The 16,871-nt window shown below is 44.5% G+C and overlaps 1 protein-coding gene across 1 annotated transcript in view; it reads right to left on the bottom strand.

Moving 5' to 3' along the window:
• Pde6b (phosphodiesterase 6B) overlaps positions 1-16,871 on the bottom strand; it is a 44,022-nt gene that overhangs the window by 4,656 nt on the left and 22,495 nt on the right. Inside the window, exons 4-14 of the mRNA XM_021162152.2 lie at positions 7,232-7,372; positions 7,070-7,144; positions 6,509-6,573; positions 5,565-5,631; positions 5,313-5,360; positions 3,876-4,025; positions 3,449-3,592; positions 2,675-2,740; positions 1,658-1,804; positions 497-604; positions 151-260 (exon numbers count right to left, since the gene is read on the bottom strand). Coding sequence (XP_021017811.1) covers positions 151-260; positions 497-604; positions 1,658-1,804; positions 2,675-2,740; positions 3,449-3,592; positions 3,876-4,025; positions 5,313-5,360; positions 5,565-5,631; positions 6,509-6,573; positions 7,070-7,144; positions 7,232-7,372 — 1,121 coding nt within the window. The remainder of the gene's footprint in view (positions 1-150; positions 261-496; positions 605-1,657; positions 1,805-2,674; positions 2,741-3,448; positions 3,593-3,875; positions 4,026-5,312; positions 5,361-5,564; positions 5,632-6,508; positions 6,574-7,069; positions 7,145-7,231; positions 7,373-16,871) is intronic.

Raw genomic sequence — 16,871 nt, 5'->3', positions numbered from 1 at the left:
AGGCAGTGGGATGAGGTCTGACCCATGTGGCACTGCATCTTCAAGGTGGTCCATCTCAGTACTGATTGCCAGACTGCAAAGACTCACCCTGAGGGCACGCGATTTATGGTTTACCATGCCCACCACAAGCCTGCCCTCCCCACAGCCTACTTCATCTGGTACAGGTTGTTGGTGCCACGGTGGTCAATGTCGTGGCACAAGCCAGCTGTAACCATGGCGAAGGCCTCTAGGTCTGTGTAATAGCTCTTCAGTTTGCCTGTCTGTGGGAATAGATCCAGTCCTGAGTCCTGCCACTGGCCCAGCTCTCTGGCTCCAGAAGGCAGTGGTTAAAGGGGATGTGGGATGTCCCAAACCCATTCCTTTGCCCACCCAGGTCCCTTCCACCCATTGCTAGGACTGGATACACACAATTGGCATCCTTGGGCCAGAAGATAGTTAGCTGTGGTCCTTGCCCCAGCCCTCTGATTCATCTAGCCCATCCAATTTACATACGTACCATGAGTAGGGTAAACATGGTCTGGGCTACATTGAAGCCGTGGCGCCAGTTGTGGTAGGTGATCCTTCGATAGGCTTTGCTGACAGAGAATAGAAAGCGCACCAAGACCTGGGGAGCAAAGTACATTTGGGCTCTGAGATCCACACATGAGCCTACACAGCACCATATCAGAGTCTACCCAAGCCTCTCATACTGCTTGCCTTAGAGTCTGTTATACCTATTTCTCCACTTCTATCTTGTTGGCCTCAGAGCCCTTGCTCCTTGTTCTCACTGGCCCCTTCCTGTTTGGGAAGGGCTCTCACACCAGAACAAAGAACAGCCCTTGGGAATTTGATGCCTCTCTCTTCCCAAGGTTCAGACTCACAATGGAAAGAGGACTCCTGGCATGTGAGATCTTTTGAGAAAGCAAAAACCAAAACCAACTAAATAACCAACCCAACAAAAAAACCCATTGGTTTAAGGCCTGAGCCACATGTGGCCTGTGAGCAGAAAGGTGGGAAGCCTCAACATTTTCTTCAACAAGAGGATGCAGGCTAAGGGAACCCTTTACTCCTTCCATTATGATATTTAGGGTCAAATAATTATTTGGAAATATTTTTTATTCCAATGGTTTTCTTTCTGTCTGTTTCCCTTAGCATTTAGTAAAATTTTCTTTCAGAAATATCAGCCTGTTGCTTCTGTTTTCTGAGGAGCATGAGAAATTATCCATTCTTCATTTGTGTTGTGGGAGCACAGGTATGGAGGTGGATTCAGGACAGAGTGAGAAACCATGGAAAGAGCAGGATGGTGGGGCTCTGAGCTCTTCCCTTCCTCCAAATGTTGATCCCTGAGAGGCAAACCTAGAAGATACTATGTGTTTTCTATTCTGGTGAGCAGTTGCTACAGTTCCCCACCAAGGGTCTTATTTCCCTGTGATGTCCTAATAAAAATGTTATTTGGAACACCTAGTTAACAAACTTTCCATCCATCCAATCATTTATTCTAGATATATTTGCCAAGTATATTTCACTGTGATGGACATGTTTGACTAGATTCTCTGTGGGACTTGTGGATACCCTCATTCTGATACATACATACACACTTCACCTCTTGGGGGACCTGTAACCCTTAACCACCCTTCTACTCCCTCTTGTTCTGGAACCTCCAACCATATCTCCTCACCTCCTGGGGAATCTGGAACTTTCGGACTACACCCAGCTCATAGTACATCTGGATGCCACATTTGACTAGCTCCAGCTCTGTACACTCCAGATCAGAGAAGTGGAACTCATAGATGTCAAACTTGGTCGGCCCTGGAAGTTCTTCCTTCTGTAAGAGAGATTGTGGGCTGAGAGAGGCAGGCCTACCACACCCTTACTGCTTCTTAACCTTTCTTTTCTCTGAACCATTGTCCAGGCAGACACCCAGGTATATCTCAAATTTATAGCTAGGCCACTGTTTATCTTATCCTACTGTTTCCTTGCACCAGGTAACCTGACAGTGAGAAGCTTGCCTGGCTTGGTGACAGTGATGTTAGAAAAGCAAACATATAAGATATATACTTGAAAAGTTACAGAGGTACACTCATGGATTTAGACCTACCCATATGGACATATGGGCACATATGTGCACACTCACGACACACAGAGCCATTGGTGTTTAGAACTTGTTGGAATTAATAAACTCTAGAGCTTGTTCAGTAAGACAAACAGCTCTGGTGATTCTGATAAATCACACAGGTGACAGAAAAAGGTAGGTGCCCCACAATTGTCAAGTTGATGTACGGGTGTTCTCTGGGAGACACACAAACAGGTGTTTCTGTGTGTCTACACACACGTGTGTGTACACAGAAGTGTGCACACACATGAACATAGATATATCTAAAATAGGGACTGTAGTACCTAGATGCTCCTACAGGGAGGCAGCACAGATGGACAGTGGGCCTAAATTGTGCATGCAGAAACTAAAACATGGCTAGTTCTGGGAAACAGAGGAGATAGGACAGCAGAGATGCTCAGCGGGGCAGATATCAAGTAAACTCCAGCTGGACACTTTACTAGCCAATATTGTCCTCTCTGCTGGGGAGTGTTGACATGCCTACATGGGTAGCACTAACATCAAGAGAGGATGCTGTGTGGGCCAGGGCTCTCTCCTGACACTCATGAGAGCAGCTTGTGTCCACTGGAAGCAGATTCTCACCAAGATTTTCCCCAGCTCATCCTCTTCACAGTCAGCAGGTTCTTTTCCAAGGCGATCCCTTGTTGGCTAACAGAGAGCAACAGGTGAGTTGTGGGACTGAGTGATAGTGTCACTTCACCCTATATAACAGAGTAACAGCATCACCTACACCCCATATGATAGTCATCAATATCACTCTCATCCCAGGAATGACAGTAACATAGTGACCTCAGTACCTTTCCCTCACAAGTGACAGGGTCACTTAACCCTATGACTATAACTGAGTGACTATTAACCTTCACACAAGTGTGACACAATGGCGGTACCATGCCATCTATGTCCATCTATAAGTGTGTCAGTGGTGGTATCTCCTTTGCTCCTGGGACAGTGACAACATCACCCTTACCCTGTGAATGTAACAGAATGGTGGTATACCATCACAGAACATGTTGAACACAGGGTAATCACTGAAGAAGAGCAGTCTCCCTTGTGCTCAGACATCCTCAATTCCAGACATAAGTGGTAAGTTCCTGAGGACCCTGACATTTATTCCTTTCCCTGTGTTATCCTTAGTGAGACATATGGATTACAGATGGAATAATGAGATGGTCTAGGAAGGTTCTGCTCACACCTACTCACTGCTTAGGATGAGGCACAGGGACAGTGTCTGGGTTGCACAGTCAGTGTGTAGTGTTAGGGTTAGTCCTAGCCATTGGGCCCCATACATATATCCTTATCACTGAGTTCTCTGCCTCCCCCAGTCAGAGGGGCCCCATAAAATACCAAGAACAGTACCAGGATTTCCTGGATTTCATCTTTGTCACATCTCACATGGTACAGAACCATGTCCTGGGCGATGTCCTTACGGTTCTCCAGCTTGTTCATCTTGTCATAGGTGTCTGTGTTCAGCACTGACCACCCCAGGAACTGTGTCAGAGACTGGAGGTAGACAGGAGTGTAGCCCCATTAGCCATGCACTCTGGTGAGTTTTAACTATGTTTTATACCAGTGTCTCAGAGACCAGTTTCCCAGACTACTACAGTACAGTGGATGCCTATGAATGGGGTCTTCCAAGATAGAACTTTGGGAACTATCTTTGTCCCCTTCTCCCTGATGTAGTGCTAAGCAGGGTCCAAATGTGTGTGGAGAGGGACAGTCCTCACTGATGTCCCACGACATGATAGATGGACCCTTTTGTCCATGTATGATACTAGATATTTACCTCCATAAGGACTTCATCTTGATCATCGAAGGGCTTTCCATCTTTCCTGTTGTAGAAGGTTGCCACCCCTACAATCTCCTCTTTCTTGTTGACAATGGGCATAGAGAGAACGTTCTTGATCACCCATCCTGAATCATCCAGGGGCCCCTCCTGCAGGGAGTAGGGAAAGAACTAGGCTGTTCCAGGTGTGGTCTGGTAAGGAGTTGGTGACCAGGGTGTGGGAGGGGCAGGGTTAGACTTCATTTTTTTTTCCTGTCCTCTGACCATGCTAATAGGTTGCATGTTGACTCTTTACTTTCACTTGTCTGTGAACTTTATGTTCAAGGGCTTTGTGTGGTAATTTTGTGGGCTAGAGGAGGCTATTTTCCCAGCATAGCAGACTTCATGGGCACATAAGGGCTCCAGTCCCCATGAATACTTATTAGAAGAACTGAAAAGTGTTGCTCAAAGAACTTACTAACTGCTCAACAAATGGATCCACGTTTCTATTTTACACTGGACTTTGAACACTATGTAGTTGGTTCATTCTGTCTTCCAATATGAAATATGGATGGTAATTTTTAACCAGTTCCTCCAAGAGGCTGTTAGTGGTGTTTCTACTAACATAACCTCCCTTAGGAAAGTGTCATGTGGCCATAGGCACATTTGTCTAAACCCCAGATAAGGACAGGTAGAGCAGAGAAATTCTAAATCTTCATAGTTCCAGCACAGAAAAGTTCAACTATACCACATTCAATCAAATGATAACAGATGAGGTTCCGCTGAGTCCTACCAAATTGATTGAGCTCAAAGATTAGCTGACTTCTGCTGCACACAGTGAAAACCAACTGAACCCAGATAAACCCAGTGAAGATCAACTAAGACCAGCCAAGATCACTTGAGGCCAGACAGGATCCACTTAGCCCAGATAAGCTCTCCCGAGTCCAGCCAAGGTCAGTTGAGACCAGGTAAGTTCAGCTGAGACAAGACAAGATCATCTGAGTCAGTCAAGATCAATTAAATCTAACTGAGCCCACATAAAATCAGCTCAACTGTAAACCTGGAAGTACAAATACATTTCCTGTATGGTTTCCCAGTCATTGAGATGAAATTGTTTTTTCTATTTTTCATTTGCTTTTCGAGACAGAATCTCACTCTTTAGCCAATGTTGGCCTTGGGCTAACTTGCAGCAAACCTCCTGCCTCCATCTTCTGAGTGCTGGATTACAGGTGTAAGTGAAGTTGTTTTATGTGTGTATGTTGCATACATTGGTGTGCATATATGTGTGGGTGATGGATCCTCATGCTATCATAGAAAACAGTTTAGTTGCTGACCTATCTCTCTAGCCCCCCAAAAGTTGTTTCAAGTGGAAAAACCTAATTCAATCCATCATTTTTGAGACAAAATATCCTCTTTTTCTAGTAAAATGCAGTTTCATTAAATGAGTAGGAAGATTACCTGAAAGTTGAACATTTCATCAGCTGAAGCATTCATGATGTTACAGATCTGGAAAGAAAGAGAAACAGTTTCACTCTGAGCAACTGAACACACAAACACAAGCACTAACCTACTTAACCTTGCCTACAACAGAGGAGCTTCTAACTGGGCAAAGTGAACAGCATCTAGCAGGAAGTGCTAATAGGAGGTAGCAGGTTAGCACACATCGTAGCATTGGCCAGTACAGGCCAAGGCCTGGAGAGGGACACTCACAAAGCCACTTTCTGCTACGTAGGTTGGAAGGCCACTGGCCAGGGCCCAGTGATCAGCCGGGGGAGTGCTGTGGGAAAAGAACAGAGGTCAGAGGAATGAATGCTTGCATTGTTAGATGAAACAATGTATGAGTTCACTTTATGCCTTTCTCTGAGCTCAGGTGGGATGAGGCTAGGAAGCTGATGAGGACTGGAGGAGGTCACGATGAGCTAGCTTCCTTCCATTATGCCATGTTGGAACTCCTCATTTTGCAGGGTCTCCTTCCCTACTGGAGACTCCTGACTTCAGTTGGCCTCTGGAGACTCAGGGCTGGCTACCTGTTCTTCATTCATGATACCTGAATCCTACTGCCTTCTTGGAGCCTGTTTGGGATGTTGACAGGTTTATAGGTTCATGAGGTCATTGATCACATAATCATAGGACTACTGTCCCTCTAGGGCAGAGCTCTGTGCTAGACTTTTCTTTGGGATATGGTGATAGACTCACCTTCTGGAGGTTTCACCTGCCAAGGCTGGAATGGTTGAGTTTCTGCTGGTGAGGCCATCAGAACAGATCATCTGACTCCCTAGATATGTGTTTCAGATATCTAAGTGCCTTAGGCTGGTCACTTCCCTGTTCATCTGCCCATGTCCTCCTCACTATTTTGGGAAGGCACTGCTGGCTCTCTATAAAGGCCCCAGATGGGCTGGAGAGATGGCTCAGTGGTTAAGAGCAGTAACTGCTCTTCTAGAGGCCCTGAGTTCAATTCCCAGCAACCACATGGTGGCTCACGACCATCTGTAATGGGATCTGATGCTCCCTTCTGGTGCGTCTGAAGACAGATACAGTACACTCATATAAATTGAATAAATCTTTATAAAAAATCCCAAAGATGGCTACTCCAGAGGTTGTGTTTGGGGATGTCCCATCCTGGTGTGAGCCACTTGTCAAACCCCAGCACTTACGGAATGACTTTGATGTCTTCTTTGCCGTGGAGGATATAATCGATGACTTTGTAGAAGACAATTTCCTGAGAAACAAAACATATCAGTGTAGGGACTCCTGGTCAGCTTCTCAATGGAGTCTTTCTTTAAGTGAAAAGAGATCAGCACCCACCCAGACATATCCATGCACAAAAAATGCACATCCAGAGGTGACACATGTACAGCACCTGGTAATTACATATGTACAGTGTATGTGCTCTCTCTCTCTCTCTCTCTCTCACTCACTCATAGATGTGTATTGCAAACCCAGGTTTTAGATCTCTCTTTCTTGTACCCCATTTAACTTCACACCAACTCGGCCCGTACTCCACACATACACTAAAATTCATGTGGAAGCATGTCACAATATTTGTAGGAGCTCTGGCAATTAAAGCAGATCTAGAGAATCCACCCTCACTGGGGCAGTGCAACCTGATGAGAGTAGATAGGTGCTTGGGGCTACACTATTCCCCCATCCTCTTCATGGAGTTTGATCCAGGGTGGCAAGATTGTGGGTAGTTGCCACCTATCAGCCTGACTTACCCGGCCATCAGGTGTTCGTGGGCCTGAGTATGGCTGTGCTTCTCCCATCAGCACAGGCCACACATCAAAGAACTCCTGGGAAGAGAAGAAGAGAGAAAGGAACACTCAGTCTATGAGCTGGGTCACACTGGGGAGGAAGTGCCTGAGAGTTTGAGACCTCACCTTCTCCTTGGTCATGTCCAGGAGGCCCACTGAGTACCGGTCGCAGTTTAGATAAGCCCGGACAGTATAGAAGGCCTTGTGGAACTGTCTTTCGATGTCTGTCAGCTCTTCAAACACCTTATTGGCTGACCAGAGGAGCACCTGAGGGGTGAAACACACGTTGGCCTGTGGCCCCACCCATCTGGCCTCAGAAGCTTCTGGGGTCCACTTAGAGTTGGTACCACAAACACTTCAAGCTTAATTCTTACAGGGTGTTCAACTGGCCTTGAACCCGGAAGGACACGGACTGATGGTGTGTAACTCAAGGCTTACTGTGAACGCAGTCTTGCCTGTGTCTTGACCCAGAGGAACCCTGGAAACTCACTGGATGGTGAGTTCTCCAGGCTAGCTTAGGCCATAACCATGAGTCTTGCTACCCAGTGCTGGCCTCATGCTCAGTGAATGAGCCAATGGGTAGAAATTGAAGTCATTGTGAGCTTAAAAGTCAAAGATCCACAATTTTAATAAATTAAATTACTATTTATAGCTTGGTTATTTAATTTCCTTAAATATTTTTTAAATTATTTATAATACTAAACAACTGGGACTCAAGAATTTTTAGTTATGCTACACTTTTCTATTTTATTCTCATCAGGAAAATGTGATTTTGCAAAGATTTAATAATATTTTCATTTTCCTTAATTTCAAGTAAGTTACATTATCTGAAACTATTTAAACTGACTTATTAATGAAGAAAAATGCTTGTATAAGTTGAATAAAGATACCATATTTTATCAATATATAAAAAAAAGAAATGTGTTCCTTTGAGATTCAGGCTACTATAGAGTTAATGATCAGTGTTAATCACAGTGGTTACTTTTAGGGATTTAAGGTTCAAGACAAGCTGCTTAAAGTTAAGTGCTCAATTCCTATTTTAGGTATTTTAGAAAAATAATAAAAGTCAAAGGTCCAAGCAACCATTCTCACCCACTCTGTAGTTAACCCAGGGAGTACCAAGGCTCGCACTATAAACAGCAGACCCCTTTGTGTTTCAGCAGGGTGAATTTGAAAGTGACTATTTTGTTAATAGCTACACAGGTCCTTGACCAGACCAGGTTCAAGAATCTCCTTTCACAGGTCTAGGCCATGGTTCTCAAACACAAGTCCCTGGAATGTATACCACCAGCCCAGTCAGTCCTCAGACTCACACTATGCCCGGTCTATAGCAGAGTCCCTTCTCTCGGGCCTTCCTGGGTGGCTTCTTCCTGCCAGCTCTTCTTGGACCTGATGAACTAATTTCCTTATAGCCCTCCTAGTAGGAGGTAACCCTTTCCAGTCTCCATCTTCCTGGGGTGCCCAGCCTCTGTTGCTCAGATGCACCCCCATCAATCTTTGCACTTTGGCCTCTGGCTCCCATGTGTTCACATGGGCACGTTTGACACTTTCCACACTACCTGCAATGTTCTAGGAAACATGAATCTTGCTCAGGACTGCATTTTCACCTTCACATCAGAAGACCAGCCCTGGAGATGTTCAACCACATTGCTCATCCCTGAGATCCCGGTCCTTGCTGTCCTGAGGCCACCTATGCCTCTAATACTCTGGCCCTGCCTCATTCATGGGTGATTTCTGGTCACCCCTTATACACCTCATGCTTCCCCATGACAAAACTGAGGCCACAACTTTGGAAGTTTGGCTGCTCTGCTTAGACAGTCTCAGAACTACCAAAAAGAAAGGAACATGGGCTCCGAAGAGCAGTAACATTTGTTATATTTCAGAAGGACACCTGGCTGACATATTCTCTCTCTCTCTCTCTCTCTCTCTCTCTCTCTCTCTCTCTCTCTCTCTCTCTCTCTCTCTCTCTCCCCGTTTGTGTGTGTGTGTGAAGAGAAAAAACAGGTAAGCCTGTAAGTATGCATGTGTGCCTGTGTGAGGGTAAGTCCATGAATGTTGAGTATGAGCATTGAGTATGTGATCGAATGAGCAGGTGTTTGAGTCACCCATGCCTCTGTCCCTGAGCTTGCTTTGGATCCCATTACAGATGTTTTTGAGCCACAGTGTTGTTGCTGGGAATTGAACTGAGGAAGTCTGGAAGAGCAGTCATTGCTCTTAACTGATGAGCCATCTCTCCAGCCACAGAACTCAAAAAGGTCGACAAGCTGAAGGACCCAAGTGAGGACATCTCAGTCCCAGTTGGGAGGGAGAAGAAAGCAACCACAAGAGGGGGAGGGAGGGAGGAACCTGGGAGGGAAAGGGGATGGAGAGGGAAAGAGGGGAACATGATATAGTATTGGGTTGGGGAAAAGGACTGAAGCCCTGAGGTCCAGCAGAAAGAATGGAAACAGGCAACCTTGTGAGGTAAGAGGTTGGAGGATCCTCCAGAATGTAACAGAGACCTGGAAGTTGAAAGACTCTCAGGACTCAGAGGAAGGGACCCTAGATGAAATGCCCTACCCTGGGGAGAGAGAACTTGTAGAGCCCACCTCCAGCAGAAAGATCATTGAGTGAGGGATGGGGTTGCCATCCCACAGTCAAAACTCTGACCCATAATTGTTCCTGTCTGAAAGAATTACAGGGATGGAAATGGAGAGAAGCCTGAGGAAAAGAAGGTCGAGTGACAGGCCCAAAGTGGGATCCAGCTCAAGGGGAGGTCCCAAGGCCTGACACTATTACTGAGGCTATGGAGTGCTCACAAAAAGGGACCTAGCATGACTGCCCTCTGAAAGACCCAACAAGCAGCTGAAAGAGTCAGATGCAGATATTTGCACCCAATGAATGGACTGAAGCTGCTGACACCTGTGGTTGAATTAGGGAAAAGCTGGAAGAAGCTGAGGAGGAAGGCGACCCTATACGAGGATCAGCAGTCTCAATTAACCTGGACCCTGGAGATCTCTCAGACACTGGATACCAACCAGGCAGGATACACTAGTGGATATGAGGCCCCCAACACATATGCAGCAGAGGACTTCAGGGTCTGGATTCAGTCAGAGAATATGCACCTAACCCTCAAGAGACTGGAGGCCCCAGGGAGTTTAGAGGTCAGATGGAGTGGGACGGTGGGGAGGTGGGGACATCCTCATGGAGACAGGGGGCAGGGAGGAGGTATGGGATGTGGAAAAGTCGGAGGGTGGACCGGAAAGGGAATAAAATCTGGAGTGGAAAGGAAGAGAGAGAGAGAGAGAGAGAGAGAGAGAGAGAGAGAGAGAGAGAGAGAGAGAGAGAGAGGAAGAAAGACCTCTCTTACCCTCTTTTACTTTTGCCTTTCTCTTGCCTCTTGCCCCTTACTCCCAATTCCCTTCCTCCCTCTCCATGTGGCCATGACCAGCCCCCATTTCTCTACTCTTTCTTCTCTGCCTTTCTCTGCCTCTGCTACCCTCTTAACTCCCCTTCCCATGCCCTGAATAAACTCTATTCTATACAAAAAAAAAGAAAGAAAGAAGAGAAAAAACAAAAGCAACTTGCACGAAAGAAAGAAAGAAAGAAAGAAAGAAAGAAAGAAAGAAAGAAAGAAAGAAAGAAAGAAAGAAAGAAAGAAAGAAAGAAAAAATTTATAGTTGGTATGAGTCACAGGACTGAGCAACAAGAGGTCTAGGAGTGGTGTTTCTGGGCCTCAGTAGCAACATCTGCATGATATCAATTCTCTTGAATGACTCCAAACAGGAGGACAATCTGTGTCTCTAACAAAACTTACCATTGCACAGCCTGATTTCAAGAATGTTTTCTCATAGGACTGACTCTGAGTCTCCTAAAAATGATAATGACCTACATAGTCTTATATATTTTAATATCTAAGATGGTAGAACATATTTATTCTCCCCAGTTGGTAGAACTGTTTGGGAACGATTAGGATGTATGGCCTATTTGGAGGAGATTTGATACTGGGGGAGAACTTTGAGGTTTCAAAAGACTTGTGTGATTTTGTGTTCTTATTCTCTGTCTCTGTCTCTCTGTCTCTGTTTCTGTCTCTCGGTCTCTGTCTCTCTCTCTCCCCCCTCTCCTCCCTTCCCTCCCTCTTACTTATGAATCAAGATATGAGCTCTCAGCTGTTCTTACTGCTATGCCTTTGTTCTCTAGCATCAGTACCGAGTCCTTTACTTCATGGTGAACTAAGAACGCGTTATCAAATATCTAGGAATCCTGGGAGTCAGGTGTTAAAAACACCATTGTTATTAAAATTAAGCCATGTAGCTGGGCGGTGGTGGCACATGCCTTTAATCCCAGAACTTGGGAGGCAGAGGCAGGTGGATTTCTGAGTTCGAGGCCATCCTGGTCTACAAAGTGAGTTCTAGGACAGCCAGGGCTATACAGAGAAACCCTATCTCAAAAAACTAAAAAAAAAAAAAGTCATGTAACTTATACATTAAAACATTATACTAAGAACCAAGATAAAGCCAAGTATGGTGGCTCATGTCTATAATCCTGGCACTTGGGAACTGGAAGCAGGAGGATGAAGGCCAGCATCTACTGCAGAGCGAGACTGAGAGCAATGTGAGCCACACAAGACAGTTTCAAGAGGGGAAAAAAGGAAAAAGAAAGAAAGAAGGAAATAAAAACTCAGACTCCCCTCCTTTCTTGTCCTTCCTTATTTTCTGTTCTGGCCTCTGCTTTTGAGGAACTACTGGGGAAGAACGTGGAAACCACAGCTCTTTTATTCCTGCTCTGGGCCTACGGACACCACGGTGGGTACTCCAGGCTGGCTCCTTCCTTAATGCTCACTGCTTACAACTTGGAAACATGAGACCTTGAGAAGTCCCTGACTTTACCCTTACCTATCTTGTGTCAGTAAGTCCTCCGCTCATGTCTTTCGGGTGAGCAGGGCACCTCTGCCATGTAAACACTAGGTAGAGGCAAAGGGTCACTGGTGCAGTGAACAGAAAGAATTGCTCTGTTGGACCTGACTGGGATCCAAGTGGCAGGTCAGAGTGAACATCAGTATGTGGTGGTTTCCTATGGTTTTCTTATCTTCAGGTAATTAATTTATTATTGCCTCTGACCAGTGTAGCTGTGATGCTTTTCAGAAAGGGATCCGACTAATTCTCAGAACCTTCAGGATTTGGGAACCATGGTGATCAAGAGTTTGAAAATGTTTTAATGCTTAGTGACCAGTACTCCTACCACACAGGGACAAGAAAGACAACATGTCTTGGGCTAGGTCACAGGTCCTTCAGAGGTTTCTTTTTATAAAGCAATGTGAGGGATGTAGCTTAGTGGTGGCGAATTTACCTAGTATGCATAAGACTCTGGGCTCTATTTCCAGCTCCCCCAAAATAAATGAAACATAGCCCATGAAGCGGTATGAGGCAGGATTCTGCAAATTCTAGTTAGAGTCCTAGTCTTGGGGCAGCTTTTCCTCTCTTCCTAAAGTCTGATTTCTTGGAGATTTGGGGCCCTGGTAAGACTTACATAAGGGGATATTACAAAATAGGGTGATCCCAGGAAAGCCCCCTGATACATGGTAGACTAGACTTTGAATGGCAAGCTAGAGTTCTGGTAGCTTTCTTCTCATTCCTTGGAGAAGAGAGCCAGCATGACCTTCCACAAAGGCAGAGAATGTGTCTGGACCTCTGGACTCAATAGAGTTCAGATGACAAGTTTATAGAACTGCCACTGCCTCAGGCTGGGTCTCTGCTGGCCGGTTTCTTCTAGCTTGGATGAATGACATTGCCCTTCAGGCATTTCCTCTTCTTCTTCTTCTTCTTCTTCTTCTTCTTCTTCTTCTTCTTCTTCTTCTTCTTCTTCTTCTTCTTCTTCTTCTTCTTCTTCTCCTTCTCCTTCTCCTTCTCCTTCTCCTTCTCCTTCTCCTTCTCCTTCTCCTTCTCCTTCTCCTTCTCCTTCTCCTTCTCCTTCTCCTTCTCCTTCTCCTTCTCCTTCTCCTTCTCCTTCTTCTCCTTCTTCTTTAAAAGATTTATTTAAAAAATATTTAGTATATGTAAGTACACTGTAGCTATCTTCAGACACACCAGAAGAGGGCAGATGATTGTGAGTCACCATGTGGTTGCTGGGATTTGAACTCAGGACCTTTGGAAGAACAGTCAGTGCTTTTAACCGCTGAGCCATCTTTCCAGCCCCCTTCAGGTATTTCTGTGCTCAGACAACAAACTCTCAGTCGGCTATGTCTGCCAGTATGTTTTGTCAGTACGGCAAAAGTCAAAATCAAACACACCACCCCCCAAAAAACAAACAAACAAACAAAACCATAACAAAACCCAGAAACAACATTAAAAAATAATGCCAGCCAAAGAAACGCTATGGCTGAATGCTATGGTTCTCCCAAATCCCCAGGTTAAGCCCAACAATACCAGGAGGACTTCATGATAGTCAAGCAGAAGCTTGTACCGTGCTCTTGAACCCCCATAGACGAGCAAAATCTCTTTTATTTGTTAAATGCCTAGCTTCAGATAATTTATTATAGCAGCAGAAAATGAACTAATATTTGCCTTTTAGCTGATCAGTCAGAAACTCAAGCAACAGACTAGAGTTTGGCATTGGCCCCAGAAGTGGGTCGCCTTCGGACTGAGCCCTACACTTGTGGGATCTGACTATCTTTGAATAGATAGGATTAGAGTTGAGCTGAATCAGAGGACACTGCTGATGTCTGATGCAGAAGTGATTGCTTGTTTGAGGTGTAGCTAAAATCTTCACAGAACCATTGTGTGTTTTGAGAGAGACTAAGTTTGATTTTCTTCTGTGTCTCAGAATGGGCAATACTGCCTAAAATCCTCTCCGAGGCCAGCACAGATAACAAAGTCAGATGAAAACATCATGAGGGTAGGACTGGAGAGATGACTCGGGGATTGAAAGCATGTTCTACTACTGAAGAAGACTTCAGTTCTGTTTGTAGCACCTACACCAGGTAGCTCCAGATCCAAGAGATCTTAACACTTCTGGCCTCTTCAGGCAACCATACTTGTGAGCACCATACACTACATCCAGTCCAAGGGGAGGCTCTAAGGCCTGACACTATTACTACAGACAGGAGACTAGCATGGCTGCTCTCCAAGAGGCCCAACAAGCAACTGAAAGAGTCAGAGGAAGATATTTATACCCAACCAATGGACAGAAGCACAGGACCCCTGTGGCTGAATTAGGGAAAGGCTGGAAGAAGCTGAGGAGGAGGGTGACCCCAGAGGAAGACCAGCAGTCTCAACTAATCAGGACCCCTGAGATCTCTCAGACACTGAGCCACCAACCAGGCTGCATACACCAGCTGATACGAGGCCCCGGACACATATACAACAGAGGACTGCCTGGTCTGTCCTCAGTGAAAGAAGATGCACCTAACCCTCAAGAGACTTGAGGTCCTAGGGAATGGGGAAGTCTAGGGAGTGGGAGTGGGGGACATCCTCTTGGAGTCAGGGGAGGAGGAATGGAATGAGAAACTGTTGGAGGGTGGACCTGGAGGGGGATAACAACTGGACTGTAAGTATAGATTAAAGAATAATGATAAAAAATTTAAAAACTTTTTTAAAAGACATTACAAGGAAAAAAACCTATATATTCATGTAGGTCATTAACATAGATATAAGAACATTTTTTTAATTTTTATTTTTGAGACAGGGTCTCTCCATATAACCCTCATTACCCTAGAACTAACTATGTAGATCAGACTAGCCTTAAAATCATGAAAATCCACTTGTTTCTCCCTCCTAGATGCTGTGATTAAGGCATGCACCATCATGCCTGGCTCTAGATACAAAACTTCTTAACTGAACACTGGCAAAACTACCATGCATGTTAAGACGAACCTATAATTCTAGCAGTTGGGAGACAAGAGCTACATAGCAAGCAAGTCATTGTCTAAGAAAACAAAAGAAATTGATAAAACCAATCTGTAATGCAACAATAATGTAATTGTTAGTAAGACTAACAATTAAAAGACTAATGTGAGGGGACCAGGGAAGCCCAGCAATTGAAGACCTAGCTGTTTGATGTGAGATGGGAAGACCACAGCTCAATATAAATATACCACAAACCAATACCCCAAACTAACTAATATAATCTTAAAATGAACAAACTAAAGAAAAATTACATGATTCTATAAATGATGCAGAATTATTTGATAACATTCAATATTAATTCAAGATGGAGCACCTTAACAACAAGAAATACAGTGAATTTCCTTAACTAGATTAAAAAAAATCCCATGAAACCACAAGAGATGACATCATTCTTCAGCCTCTAGAAGTCCAATGTGCTATCTCCTTATACCATGGAGCAACCCTGTACTTTGTTGTTGTGTTTTGTTTTGATTTTTGAGACAGGGTTTCTCTGTGTAACTCTGGCTGACCTGGAACTCACTCTGTAGACTAGGCTGGCCTCAGTCTCATGGAAATCTGCCTGCCTTTGCTTTCTGAGTTCTGGGATTAAAGGTGTGCACCACCACACTGGGCTGTGAAATCATTCTCTCTCTCTCTCTCTCTCTCTCTCTCTCTCTCTCCCTCAAGATCTATTTATTTATTATGTATATAGCATTCTGCCTGCAGGCCAAAAGACTCATTATAATTATGAGCCACCATGTGATTACTGGGAATTGAAATCAGGACCTCTAGAAGAGCAGCCAGTGCTCTTAACCGCTGAGGCCTCTCTCCAGCCTGTGAAAATCACTCTTAATAAAAAGAAACTAGGTGGTTTTTCTCTAAGATTTGGAATGAGGAAAGAATGTTCACTTGAAATCTTTCAAAATTATTATTGAAAATAGATTCTTCTCTCTTATAATTGCTACACAAAGTCTTAACTTGACCAATTAGACCAGAAAAAGAGGGGACTGATTGAGCTGGGCAGTGGTGGCGCACGCCTTTAGTCCCAGCACTTGGGAGGCAGAGGCAGGGGGATTTCTGAGTTCCAGGCCAGCCTGGTCTTCAGAGTGAGTTCCAGGACAGCCAGTGCTACACAGGGAAACCCTGTCTCAAACAAACAAACAAACAAACAAATAAACAAAAAGCAATGACTGCTCTTCTGAAGGTCCTGAGTTCAAATCCCAGCAATCACATGATGGCTCACAACCACCCAAAATGAGATCTGATGCTCTCTTCTGGTGTGTCTGAAGTCAACTACAGTGTATTTATGTATAATAATAAATAAATCTTTAAAAAAAAACCAGAAAACACTAAAAAGAGGAAATAAAGCTATCTTTGTTTGCAGGTGATATGGTTATCTATATGAAAATACCAGAGAATCAATAAGAAAACCCTGAAACTAGTAAGTGATTTTTAGCAAAGCCACAGACTATAGGATTAACATAATAATTGCTTTCCTTGATTCCATTGATAAACAATTGGAAGATGAAGCTATCAGAACACAACACCACTTACATTATGTTCCAAAATGAAGTACTTAGGTATAAAGCTAGTGAAATATGTATAAAATTTATATGCATAAACTTCAATCTTTTGCATATATGTGCGGGTGCATGTGCATATGTGTGGAGGTAAACCTTGGAAGTCAGCTGGTCACTGAGTCCCTCTAGGGGATTCACCTGTCTCCACTTTCCCAGAGCTGAGGTTACAAATGTAAGGCACCATGCTTGGCTTTTCACTTGGGTCCCACAGAACAAACTCAAGTTCTCGTGCTTGTGAACTGTTTCCCCAGTCCATGAAAACTTCAAAAGTTTGATCAAAGAAGTAAAATATCCTGCTGGAGAGATGGCTCAGTGGTTAAGAGC

This window comes from Mus caroli, unplaced genomic scaffold (assembly GCF_978045245.1).
Source record: "Mus caroli unplaced genomic scaffold, Mus_caroli_1 scaffold_4, whole genome shotgun sequence".
NCBI lineage: Eukaryota > Metazoa > Chordata > Mammalia > Rodentia > Muridae > Mus > Mus caroli.
The sequence above is the reverse complement of the archived record's forward strand: the minus strand, read 5'-3'. Positions and strand labels throughout refer to the sequence as shown.